This window comes from Leguminivora glycinivorella, unplaced genomic scaffold (genome assembly GCF_023078275.1).
Source record: "Leguminivora glycinivorella isolate SPB_JAAS2020 unplaced genomic scaffold, LegGlyc_1.1 Scaffold6, whole genome shotgun sequence".
Taxonomy (NCBI): Eukaryota; Metazoa; Arthropoda; class Insecta; order Lepidoptera; family Tortricidae; genus Leguminivora; species Leguminivora glycinivorella.
This window is the reverse complement of record NW_025952831.1, coordinates 466203-478492: the sequence shown is the minus strand read 5'-3', so window position 1 is coordinate 478492 and position 12290 is coordinate 466203. Positions and strand designations below refer to the sequence as shown.

The window sequence follows — 12290 nt, the reverse complement described above, 5'->3', positions numbered from 1 at the left end:
TCCGTCCTCAAAAAATCTCATTTCCGAAAAAACAAAAAAAAAAGATAAGAATACAGAGCACACCGCTCCAATACCATGTGATAAACGTTGTGTATTGAACGTTGAAAAAACTTATATAATCCGCTTTTGCTTGCGTGGCATGACTTACATATAAGCTGCAACGGTCAACTTCTCCCGCATGTGGATCAAGTTCAATACCTTGGTCTGATAATTGACTCAGGATTAACGTGGAGGACCCATATCAACCAACTCTGTAACCGCCTGTCATCCGCTTGCTTTGCCCTGGGTAGACTTAGCCCCTGCCTAAATAACAGCAACGTCAAAAAACCTTACTAAGGCTATTTTCATTATTTACTTACATACTGTATCGACCTGTGGGGTGACGCTGCGGACCGATTTAGGCCGTTCAGACTCCAAAAAAGAGCCATTCGGTGTATATCTGGAGTCCCATGGGATCACCCAGCTCAAGAACTTTTTAAACGGACAGGAATTCTCACCCTGCCGTGTGCATACATTTTCGAAGTCGCAAAATACGTGAGACGCAACATAGCACAGTTCCCGACCTGCAGCAACCCACGAGGTACGGCTTCCAGAAGGCGTAATGAACTTTTCCCCTCACTAGCTCGGAAACACGTGTTTTGCCCTTTAATACCAGCGGGTAAAAACGCATTTTATCCACTAGTGGGTAAAGTAATTTGACCTTGAATAGAGGCAAATTTTCTGCTTTAAAATTGATAAAAGGGAGTTAATCTAGTGATGAAGATGTTATACCACCTGTGGAACTACTGGAAGCAGTAATAAACGCGTTTTTTGCGTTGTACTTTCCTCGCTATAGTGAGGGGAAAAGTTTTGTGTTACACACGAGTGCAAATGTATTTTACTTCTCGTGTATTGAAAAACTCGCAAGCTCAGGATTCTATTCTCGAACCACTCGCTTCGCTCGTGGTTCAACTATAGAATCCTTTCGCTTGCTCGTTTTTCAATTCCACACTCGGCGTTAAAATACAACTTTGCACTCTTGTATAACAAATAACTATTATCCACCTCAAACACGACTAGCCAAGTCTAAGAAGTGTATGCATACGGTAGGACCTAAAGTATATAACAAAATCCCGCTCGAGTTGAAATCAACAACCAGCGATAAATTTTTCTTTGAAAAACTTAAATCTAAATTGGTGTCTTACGCACACTATTCAATTGATTCCTGTTACGAGACCTAACACTGTATCAAATGAGTAAAACTGTAAGTATACAAATAGACACATACATATAAAATTCGCTCACTCAGCCTTTCCTGTTAATAATTAATGCAATTTTTAATCTAACAGTAAGCATGCCAATGTACCTGACGTGTAAAATTTTATTTTATCAATAAAGGATTGTATTGTATTGTAAAGGAGGTGCATAAGGTCAGGGGTACTTGCAGAAAGCTTTTAACCACAGTCTTCTTCTTCAGAATTTGTTGGTAAGTGGCAAATCGCTCTTAGGTAGCTTGTACTAAATCTAAAACTATACTGCAGAGGTCCGTTTCTCAGGAAGCATCAGCTCTAAGGCCAGGATGAAAGGCTGCTGGTATAAAGCTGGGACGAACAAGCCTCCGGCCACCCGAAGTGCCATGTAGTTAGCCCCAATACGATGTGACGAAGGAGGTTCATAAGGTAGGAGTACTTCCAGAAATCTTTTAACCACAATCCTCTTCTTCAGAATTCGTTGGTCAGTGGCAAATCGCTCTTAGTTAGCTTGTACTAAATCTAAAACAATACCTGCAGAGGTCCGTTTCTCAGGAGGCATGAGTTCTAACGCCAGGATGAAAGGCTGTTGGTATAAAGCTGGGAAGAACAACCCTCCAGCCACCCGGAGAGCTGTGTAGCCCCAATACGATGTGATGAACGAAGTGCATATAGCTAGAGGGACTTCCAGAAAGATCATCAGCAGGATTGTTGGTCGGCGGCCGTATCTGTTGAAATAATTAGGCTTTATTTTATGTAAATACTAGCATTTGCCCGCGGCTTCGCTCGCGTTAAATTCGAAAATTGAGGAGTGCTCCATACAAACTTCCACCCCCATTTTAGGGAAGTAGGGGGTTAGAAAGCGACAAAAAGTAGCCTATGTCACTCTCCATCCCTTTAACTATCTCCACTTAAAAAAATCACGTCAATTCGTCGCTCCGTTTTGCCGTGAAAGACGGACAAACAAACAGAACAGACACACACACTTTCCCATTTATAATATTAGTATGGATGTAACTTGTTTGCTTATCAGTGGTGCTTTAGGTACTTGTGAGTGGAGTTGTGTCGTTCTCGAGAACGGAACGGGAAGGGCAAGACGATGACTGTGTCAATTTGTCATCATTTCTGTAAAGGGTCACTTGATATCCGAGTAACGCGTTTCTTCAATACCTGTAGAAGACTGCCTTTAACTGACTTTACTTTGACTTTCTGTATAAATTGACGCATCAGTACATGTCAAGCGTCATTCTAACACTGTTTTGTAGACTTCTGGGGGGTTACCATGACGTGCTAAAGCCGTTCAGTTTAGGTTGAGAGAGAGGGACGGAGCTATGTAACTGCTATAGCTGTGTCCCTTTCTCTCAACCTAAACTGAACGTCTTTAGTACGTCATGGTAACCCTTCTGAAATTTCTTATGACTCGTACGAATCACAGGGTGTCAATCCACCTTGCAACTTTTTCAGAGCGTGTAACATCTGTCTTCTGTCAAAAGTGTCAAAACCCTTAAGTAGAAATTCTCTTCAGCGAATGTAACTATTTACAATGCCCTTCGACGAATATTGATAACGAACCTGTCAGACATCCACCCGAAGAACAGGTTTCCGAAGATGGAACCGACCCAGAAGAGCGTGTTGCTGGTTCGTGGCAGCCAGTCATTGTCACACACCAACGCGAACTGAAAACAAAATATTCAATTAAGGTCAATACGGGTAATTGTTTCGAAAGGAGAAGTGTTTCTGACCTTCACATTTGGCCTGTTTAAGCAATGACCGGTGCTTATTGAGAGTGCACCAGGCCGTTTTCACGTTATCCGATCCGATATCGGATGTAGGACCGATATCCTACATCCGATAAACGCTTCCGACAGTGTCGGATGTCGGTCCGATAAAACATATTGTTCCAAATCAATGAAGTACGATTTTGTATCAAAAAATATTTTTTTAAAGTTTTATATTTAATAATTATAAGCACTATTATTTCAAATATTTTATTGTAAAATTAAAATAACGAGCATAAAAATACTCAAGAGTGGCAGGTAAAATAAATAATTTCTCATTTAACTATATCTACTAAAGGGTAAAAAAAAATAGTATCCGTAATTCGGACCGATGAATTACAATCTTTTTTTTCAACAGAAATTCATCATTAACAGCTGTTTATAGACGCCATTTTTGTCACGCGCACTACTACAAACGTATACCTACATTATATACGCATACCTACACACAAATATTATCGGCCGACAGCTGGCGGGGGGTCCGGCATGCCAAAAATGTCGGAAGCGTCCTGCCGATATCGGCAGTTCGTTGGAGCCTCGGACAAAAACTGTTGTAGGAGAGTGCCATCTGCATTAAATTCGCGATTTTTGCGTTTTATATTATCGTCTTTTAGTGATCTATTAAATACATAAATGAAGGCCTGGAAGCGCATAAATCTTACATTTTACATCCTTCCTACATCCGATATCGGATCGGATAATGTGAAAACGGCCTAATCGTGAGTAGCAAGTAGCAAAAATATAAATAAATAAATAAATATTATAGGACATTCTTACACAAATTGACTGAGGCCCACGGTAAGCTCAAGAAGGCTTGTGTTGTGAACTCACAAAACCATCTGTGACTGTGAGTTTGGCCAAATTTGAAGGCCGAACAAACTTACCCTTATGACACATTTATCCCTATTGACCTTAGTAAACTCTACAACTACAATTTCGTAGCAAATATCAATTTCCGATTGCCATTTAGCCATGAAATATGCATGATAATTTATCTATCGATTGATCCACCGCAGGGCAAAGGGCGGCAAAGGCGTGGTTGTGAAATCTTCGACATACTTGTTAATGTTTTGTTTTGATATTAATAACTGTTATCAATTCAAACATAATTATACTAGGAGTTCACGCATTCTGTAGGTAATTAACCTTAGTTAACTGCGCATTAGTATATGCAAAGAGGATCGAGTATTATAGAGAGTTAACTGTCGAAGTAAAATGTGTAATCACATAGAATGCCATCTCACAGGCGTAAAACTTTTGAACCTGTTTTGACAATTTGGCCCATATTCTTAATAGCTTGATATGTGTTAAAATGTCAAATATTAATATTAGCGCCATCTTGCTGAGCGTACCCCAAAGGTGTAATGCCATCTAGTCCACCGTACCTATGTTACTGAGCAGTTTTTTTCTTAGACTCTATACGGAGTTATATGTCTTTGGTATAGGAAAATGATTCTCGGTGGCGACTTTTGGAACGTTGTTTTATCCACTATATTACCTACTACTACACACTACTTGCAACCTGCTTCGAAAACGCAAGTGATACTAAATACTTAATGTTTAGAATCATTATCAGAGTCAAGTCACGATAGTCGTTGGCGCCATATTAGTTAAAATATTACGCTATTGTCACTTGCAGCTGCATTTTTCTAAATTTCCAAAAACTGGAGCGACAAAAATCTAATCACAAAATTTCATGAGAATCGGTTGAGAATTGCGACCCGTAGAGGAGAACCTCCGGACATACAAAAGCAAATCGAGTTAAAACGTAAACCTACGCTGTTGATGCGGTCAGCAAAAACATATTTCAAACGCTACAAAGTATCCACGAGTTGTATGGGTTGATAATAACGAAGTTGACATACGACGATGGTACTGTTACTGCCTAAGTCAGTGCAAAGTTAAGTCAGTCTACGTCAAAGACATATGTAACTCCGTATAGGCAGCTAAAGTGTAAGAAAAAAACGTACCTCAAAACCACACAGATTGGGGGACGCTCGGCTAGATGGCGCTAATATTAATATTTGACATTTTAACACAAAGAATATGGACCTAATTTTCAAAACTAAGGTTCAAAAGTTTTAAGCCTGTCGAGAGATGGCTCTATAATACTAGATCCTCTATGGCCTACGTACTTCAGTGACTAAGGTCCTTTCATACTGGCTGTTGCTGAACTTCCATCCATTGCTGCACGGTGTGGGCTCCTTTCTCAGCTTCAAGATGGCGTCTGTCACTTTCGCTATCTGTAAAATAGGTAATAAGTTCTTTAATATTGCTATGAAGTATCTACAGAAGAATAGAATACATAAACGACGTATTTACGTCGTATGCCAATGATAAATCTTTTTATTTCAAAACAAAATTGATAAATTTATCGCTGTTTGGGATCGATCCCAATTCGGTGACCCAGTGAGATCCCAGTGGAAACAACTTCATCGAGCTTCACCGACAAGAGCCTTACTTTTATATTCAAATGATTATTGATGACCATAATTTTAAAAAAATCTTGTAGGGAGTTAGAAGATTCACGTCGGGGTCACCTGCTACTATTTAGAATAATTAGCAAAATAACTTGACCGTATTTTATAAGGTCCGACCGAGATTCTCGGCAGCGAATAAATTGTATGAAGTCTCGGCCGATAGTCTCGGCCGGCCGAGATTTTCGGCCGAGACTTCATACAATTTATTCGCGGCCGAGAATCTCGGTCGGACCTTAGTATTTTATTGACAAATCTAAAAACTAGAATAATATAATTCAGTTTTGACAACGAGGTATAAAAATTAGCTTAAGTAGCGGCCTGCGTTCTTAGGCAGAGGAAAGCTAGAACACAAAGATTCAAAAGAACCCATATAAAACATTGGACATACAGTTGCAAGTTGAAGCATGTAAAATTTGCCATGTGTTTATTTGGAACCGTGATAGCAATAAATGGCAAGACTGCTGGCGGCAACTTATTGTATCACAACGATGATACACTTTACGAGCAAACTACCAGTAATTTAGCTACCAGTTTTGCCAACCAGACGGTTCGCATTTTCTGCTAAAACGTATGCGCGCTGGGACCCCATGGACCAAGAGTTACAATTTAGTAAGAGTAGGTATGTTTTCTACGCACCTGTTCTTTTCTCTCTGTTTCTCCTTCAGCGGGCACCAGCCGTCTTGTAGTCACCTTGCGCATCACTCCTCCTTCCCGGATGATTTCTGTTCTATTGACAATGAGAGCTGCATTAGAATCTTACAGCAGAGATATCTGGTTAGATTACGAATACAGTGGAGTAGCTTCAATATAAATTTTATTGTTGCAGAAAATTAATAAGAAAATGTTATGAAATTCCGTGTAATAGCTGCTGCATCCGCTTTCTATAGAAAACAACATAAACACTGAATTAAATTAATTAATAAAACACATAAATAAATAACATAAACACACGTTGACACGTACAACGAGTAAGGAAAGAAATACACGAAAATTGCTTCACAGCTTTTAAGCTTAGATGATCACAAGCAGTGGAAGTCTTATACTGTAAGGTACAGCGGGGCAAATCTGGACTGGGGGACAATTGTAACTATTCCATTTTTTCCATTATTACACTATGATGTTGAGTTCTACATCTATCCACAGAACACGCCTACCATATATAACCGGTGGACACTCTGTTTAATAATGCAAACATTGTAAAACATGGAAAAAATAGACCAGTTACATTTGTCCCCCAGTCGAGATTTGCCCCGCTGTACCTTACATACATAATCGCACACATGTATTGCCAAAAGACTCAGAAATTTAGGGATTGACAGAAAACGTAAGATAGCAGTGAAGCACAGAGAGCGGGTAGCACAGAGAGCGATGGAGCGCACCATGCTCGGCATTAAACTCCAAGATCGAGTGAGGAATGTCGAGATCCGACGCCGCACCAAGGTGCGGGACGTGGGTGACGTCATTTCCAAACTAAAATGGAATTGGGCGGGGCATGTTGCCAGGCAGAGTGATGGCAGGTGGACTAAAATGTTGACCGAATGGTGGCCGTTATCGGATGTAAGAAGCGCCTGGCATCCGTTGGCTCGTTGGGTGGACGACATCCGAAAAACTGCGGGGCACTTCTGGATGAGATTAGCCCAGGACCGGGATAAGTGGCGTACACGAAGGGAGGCCTATGCACAGCAGTGGGCGATTAATGGCTGAAATGATGATGATGATGATGAGCAGTGAAGCGACAGCGACAGGTTCCTAGGCCATTTCCCACAAATGCCGACGGGAGGAAAGTGAATGGTGAACATCTTTAACAGTCAACACATTCTTAACCCGTATTCAATTAACAATGTTTCTTAGTTTATCTACTTTACCTTTCATCAACATAATCATTCAGCACCACGAACAGCGTCTGCGGATCCACAGAGTACGCGCGGCAGCTGTCAAACACTCCATTCTGTTCTGGAACCGTCAGGGATCTGATCAGCTGATCGGGCAGAGCCAGGCTCTCGAGTTCTGGAGATGGTGCACACCAGTGTTCAGGGGTAGCGTTTGTGAAGACCTGGAACAGTTATTGATGATGTTAAAGGCAAAAATTAATGTAACATACATCCCAACTAGCAAAAGTCGCGCTTACAACGATCTCAAGACTACATTTTTTTGGTTTTATATTGATTCTATATCATCGTATAATCCTGGATTTGGGCACAATTATAAGCGTATTTATTTTAATATCGTTCTAATATCACTTTTATTGCATACTGTTCGCTTTTACAGTAATCATGCCAAAACTAATTTAAGCCTCCTTAGACTAATATCGCTTTCAGGTAAGTATTTTATAAGCCTGCATAGGCTTATTTTGGTCCAACGTTAGACTCTTATGAGCCTAAACAAGCTTATTTTGATTTTTGTACGACAACACGGTACGCTTGGTCTGTAGCGTGATAATATAAAAAAATGTTGTGACAAAATAAACACTGAAGGTACGAATTACCATTTAGTAATATTTATAAACTTATAATAGCGTGTTTATTATCCTTGGTGCTTCTTCATATTGCGCAGTAAGTATTTGGAAAATATTATTTACTGTAAAATGGACCCTTATTTACACTTCAAATTTCATGCGCCCACTCAAATAATAGTATTTTGTATCCTCGTTAATTATTTTATTTCTATATTTGCAGTAAAAAGACGCCATTGTTATAGTTGCATTTTCTCAGTGCGCTAGAAGACTATTATAAGATCATTTACTTAATATTAGCATTCTTGAATACCAATGATACGGCCATGTTTAATTAATTTAGGGTTCCTTGCTATACCTATATAAAACCTCATTTTCTTTATCTTGACCTGATTTTATATCACTTGACCCTATAAAAACAAATATACTTATTGTTTTTACTTTTTATTCAAATGGCAATGTTGGTGATGTGAAATGGTTGTATACTTACAATTGTGTTCCCAAAATCGATTTAAGGTCTAATCCCTTTATATTAATCTCATCTATTGTTTATTTAAGTATGTTTATTCTATATCACGCTAATATCGAACTAAATTACTGCTATTGATCTCATAATAGCTTTAAATAAGGTCACAAAAAGATGCACTATTGTATTTTTATGTTATGCTGATATTAGTCTGAAGTTCTTACAAAAGCATTTCTTAAGGCTATTATAACATCAAATGATCCAATATCACTCTAATATCTTACTAAACTACTGCTATTGATCTTATAATAGTTTTGAATAAGATGAAATAGGCATGTACTTATAGTGTTTTTATGTTATGCAGATATTAGCCTGACATTCTTACAAGAGCATTTATTAGGACCATTATAAAATCAAATAAACTTAGAGAAGGGGACTATAAGAACATTTACTCTCAAGAACAATGAATCTACGTAAATGTTATTGTAGGAGTAAGAAGCTTATAATAGTATTATAAAATGCGCTTATATACACATATGAGACTAAGTAATGAGACAGAGAGTTCTAGAGTGCGTACTAACTTGTCTAAGGCTAATATAAGAGCATAACATTTTCTAAAACAAATATTAGAGTGCTATAAGCCCACTACTCTTATAAAGTGCGCAATCCAAGACTATTTTGCTAGTTGGGATATAGGAAAAATTCGAGACCTTCTTGAAACTGACTTCATGAAATACTCATACTATCTAGTAAGTTAATAAGGAAATGACTACTGCGAATAGACAGAGACTATTTAGTATAAGTCATTTGAAATACCAAGGCCACAGCACTTGAGTAGGCCAATTAGTGAAAACATAAGGGTTTCTTTTGAACCTTTTTGGTAAGGAATTCTACAAAGTGGTCGGCCTAATCGTGTGTGGGCCCGTTCCTGAGTTCAACTGAATTTATGGTGTCTTGTGACAGACGTAATTTAGGTGTATATAGGATGAAACATGGAGACCCGGGTTCGATTCCCGGCTTCGCCACCAGGGGGCTTGATCGCTTTTTCTTTAGTGTATGGTATTACTTGTCTCCTAAAGTTAGAGGGCTGGTCATTTTTGAAGTGACAGCTCGTAACACTCAGTCAGTGTTACGTTGCGTTAAATGCCAACTCACTCAACGCGTAACATTCAGTCAGTGTTACGTTTCGTCAGTCACTCACTCAGTCAGTAACAGATAGGTTTTGAATAGTGGAATGGTTGGTTGGAATGTGTGTGTTTCACATTTAGATCGAGTGCAAAATGAGTTTATGTTTGTTTTTTCAATTATTTGAGCGAATAGCAATGTAAAATATTTAAAACAGTAAAAAGATGGACGTACCTAAAGCAAAAACGTGATGGTCACTTGACAAAATGTTTACGAAGTTTCACTTCTCCACGCACTGTTTTTTTTTTCTTTAGAAGTGATTGTTTCTAAAAATATCCAATTACCTACGCTATTAAGACTACTGAGACCGGTATGTGTATTTTAAACCCAACTACCATACAGTGTGTCACGACTCAACATACTGTTCTATTATGGGCGCCATTCATATTTAGATTTACAGTATTTTATACTCTGTCTCTCTATACGTTGTCATTTATGGCTTTACAAAGTAATGAGATGATTCAGAGTGAGATAATATTGTAATACAAGGATAGGGCGTAGCAAGGATAGGTGAAGTATTATCTTTGTTTCTTACCAATTATCATTCATGTCCTTTTTAATGCATGCATGTCGATATGGTTATTATCTTGACGTCGATAAAAATTAAACAATACACATCATCACTAGGCCAAGAACATAACCTAAAAACAGTTTGCAGATGGAGAATTAATATGGTATTAGTTTAATATTATCAAAATTGAACGAACGAAACTCCCGAATCTCAATATGACAATGGGAAGGTGGGGAAAATCAGGAGCCGACATAGTGTGGTCACCCTACTTGATACATTTGTATGAGAAAAGTTATGTCTGAATATCTTTAAAACCAGACAACGAATATAAAATATTAGATGGTGGATATTTAGTAAAAATTTTTACTAAATGTTGAAGTACTTTCGAGTGTCTTAGGTGCTACAAATCGTAAGATATTTACATTTTTAACTTTCTCAAAACGTGTGGACTGAGTGAGCACTTACAAAAATTTATTATAAAAAAACCTGACACGTTAGTGGTTCGTTTTGTATTTTACAAATTCCCATTTCACTTTTACTAAACTATACACATATAATAGCGGTCTGAATCTTATGTTTTTCATCAAAATTCGGCTTTTCAAAAGTGTGTGGATTGAGTGAGCATAAGAAACTAATTGTAAAAAATTTAATACGTCACTAGGTGATCTAATATTTATAGAGGTAGGTTGGCCTATTTTTTACTAAATGTTAGTATATAAATATTATATGTTAAATGAATATATTCACTGTTTTCGTTGGTAGTTTGTGAGAACTGAGTGAGCACATGTTAATGGCTGTATCTTTTGATTTATCTTTTTACAAATTCAGAGATTCGTTTTACAATTGTTTTAGAACTTTTACTAAATGATTAGCATATTTTTTTTTATTTTCGGAAGGTGCTCACTCAATCCACACACACACCACTCTTCTTACTTGTTCCTCTATGGTCGTAGATAGAAAGTAAATAGAAAGACGTGAATTTTAATATCAGACGCTGGACCATTCAGAAAAATAGACTAACTTACAATAATATCAAAAAGGATATAGATTTAGATACAGCAGTAACGACACAGAACAGGTAAAATAGCAGAGTATGGTAGCAACATGTTTTGGTGACAATACTTACAAAGTGTCTTCCACACACAGAGTAACCAGGGTGCGTAGCCGAATCGCACAAACGCTCACGAAACGAAATGCTCGTAGATATCTATCTCTATCGCTCGTTCGTATTGGCGCGACAGAGCCAAACTACCTTTCGCGGCGTTTCGTTTTCGTTACGCGTCGCAGAAATGCCATTCGGTTACGGCACCTGGTTGGCTAGCCGAATGGCACAAACGCTCACGAAACGCTCACGAAACGAAGCGCTAGTAGATATCTATCTCTATCGCGCTTGCGTATTGGCGCGACAGAGCCAGCGGCGTATCGCTTTCGTTTGGCGTCGGAGAAATGCCATTCGGCTACGGGGCCTGAGTTGGTAATAAGTATAACATTAACTTGTAAGAACGCCAAAAATGTCATCGTTTAACTATGGTGGCTAAGTATGGTATGGTAGCAACCAAGTAGGCATGGTCGAGATCCTCGTAAATTTCTAAATAAGTAAATTATTTGACCGCAGCGTTAGTAACGTCTACGTTTCAACTGGAGCAATTTGATCTTGTATGTCCGGATGTTCTCGTCTACGGGTCACAATTTTCAACCGATTTACGTGAAATTTTGTAACCATATTCTATGAAATGTTTCGCCATTTTGAATGATTTGGAAATCATTCAAAATGGCGGACTCATGGTACCAGCCTAAACTAATATACATAGCCGTATCGATATCATAAAAGTTTTGCCGTTCAGAGAAATGTTTACAGAGTAATTGGTAAACAATTCAGATGTTTTAGAAACAACAGAGCATGCCAGAAACCAGCTGTCACTACACGTAAAAACTCGATTCTCTTCTTCTTTTCTTCTTTGTCCAACCCTGGTCCCGTTATTTGGGGTCGGGTCTCCTCACTCTAAGGCGCCAGGATAGTTTGTCCTGGGTTGTCAGTTCTGGCAATTGGGCTAAAAACTCGATTCTATGATTAAGTATTTAAAGACGTAAAATATCATGGAAACGAAACCTTTATAATTGGTCGTGTCCGTCTGTCTTTAAATGATAGGCTTTTTTACCTTAACTTCCTTGTGAAAATATCAGGAAGG

At 38.4% G+C, this 12290-nt stretch overlaps 1 protein-coding gene across 1 annotated transcript in view; it reads right to left on the bottom strand.

Annotated features, from left to right (window-relative positions):
- The window catches only part of LOC125242090, a 37750-nt gene that overhangs the window by 24370 nt on the left and 1090 nt on the right, over positions 1-12290 (bottom strand). The window contains exons 2-6 of the mRNA XM_048150798.1: positions 7353-7540; positions 6124-6214; positions 5143-5250; positions 2802-2905; positions 1764-1957 (exon numbers count right to left, since the gene is read on the bottom strand). Of these exons, the coding sequence (XP_048006755.1) occupies positions 1764-1957; positions 2802-2905; positions 5143-5250; positions 6124-6214; positions 7353-7540 (685 nt within the window). The remainder of the gene's footprint in view (positions 1-1763; positions 1958-2801; positions 2906-5142; positions 5251-6123; positions 6215-7352; positions 7541-12290) is intronic.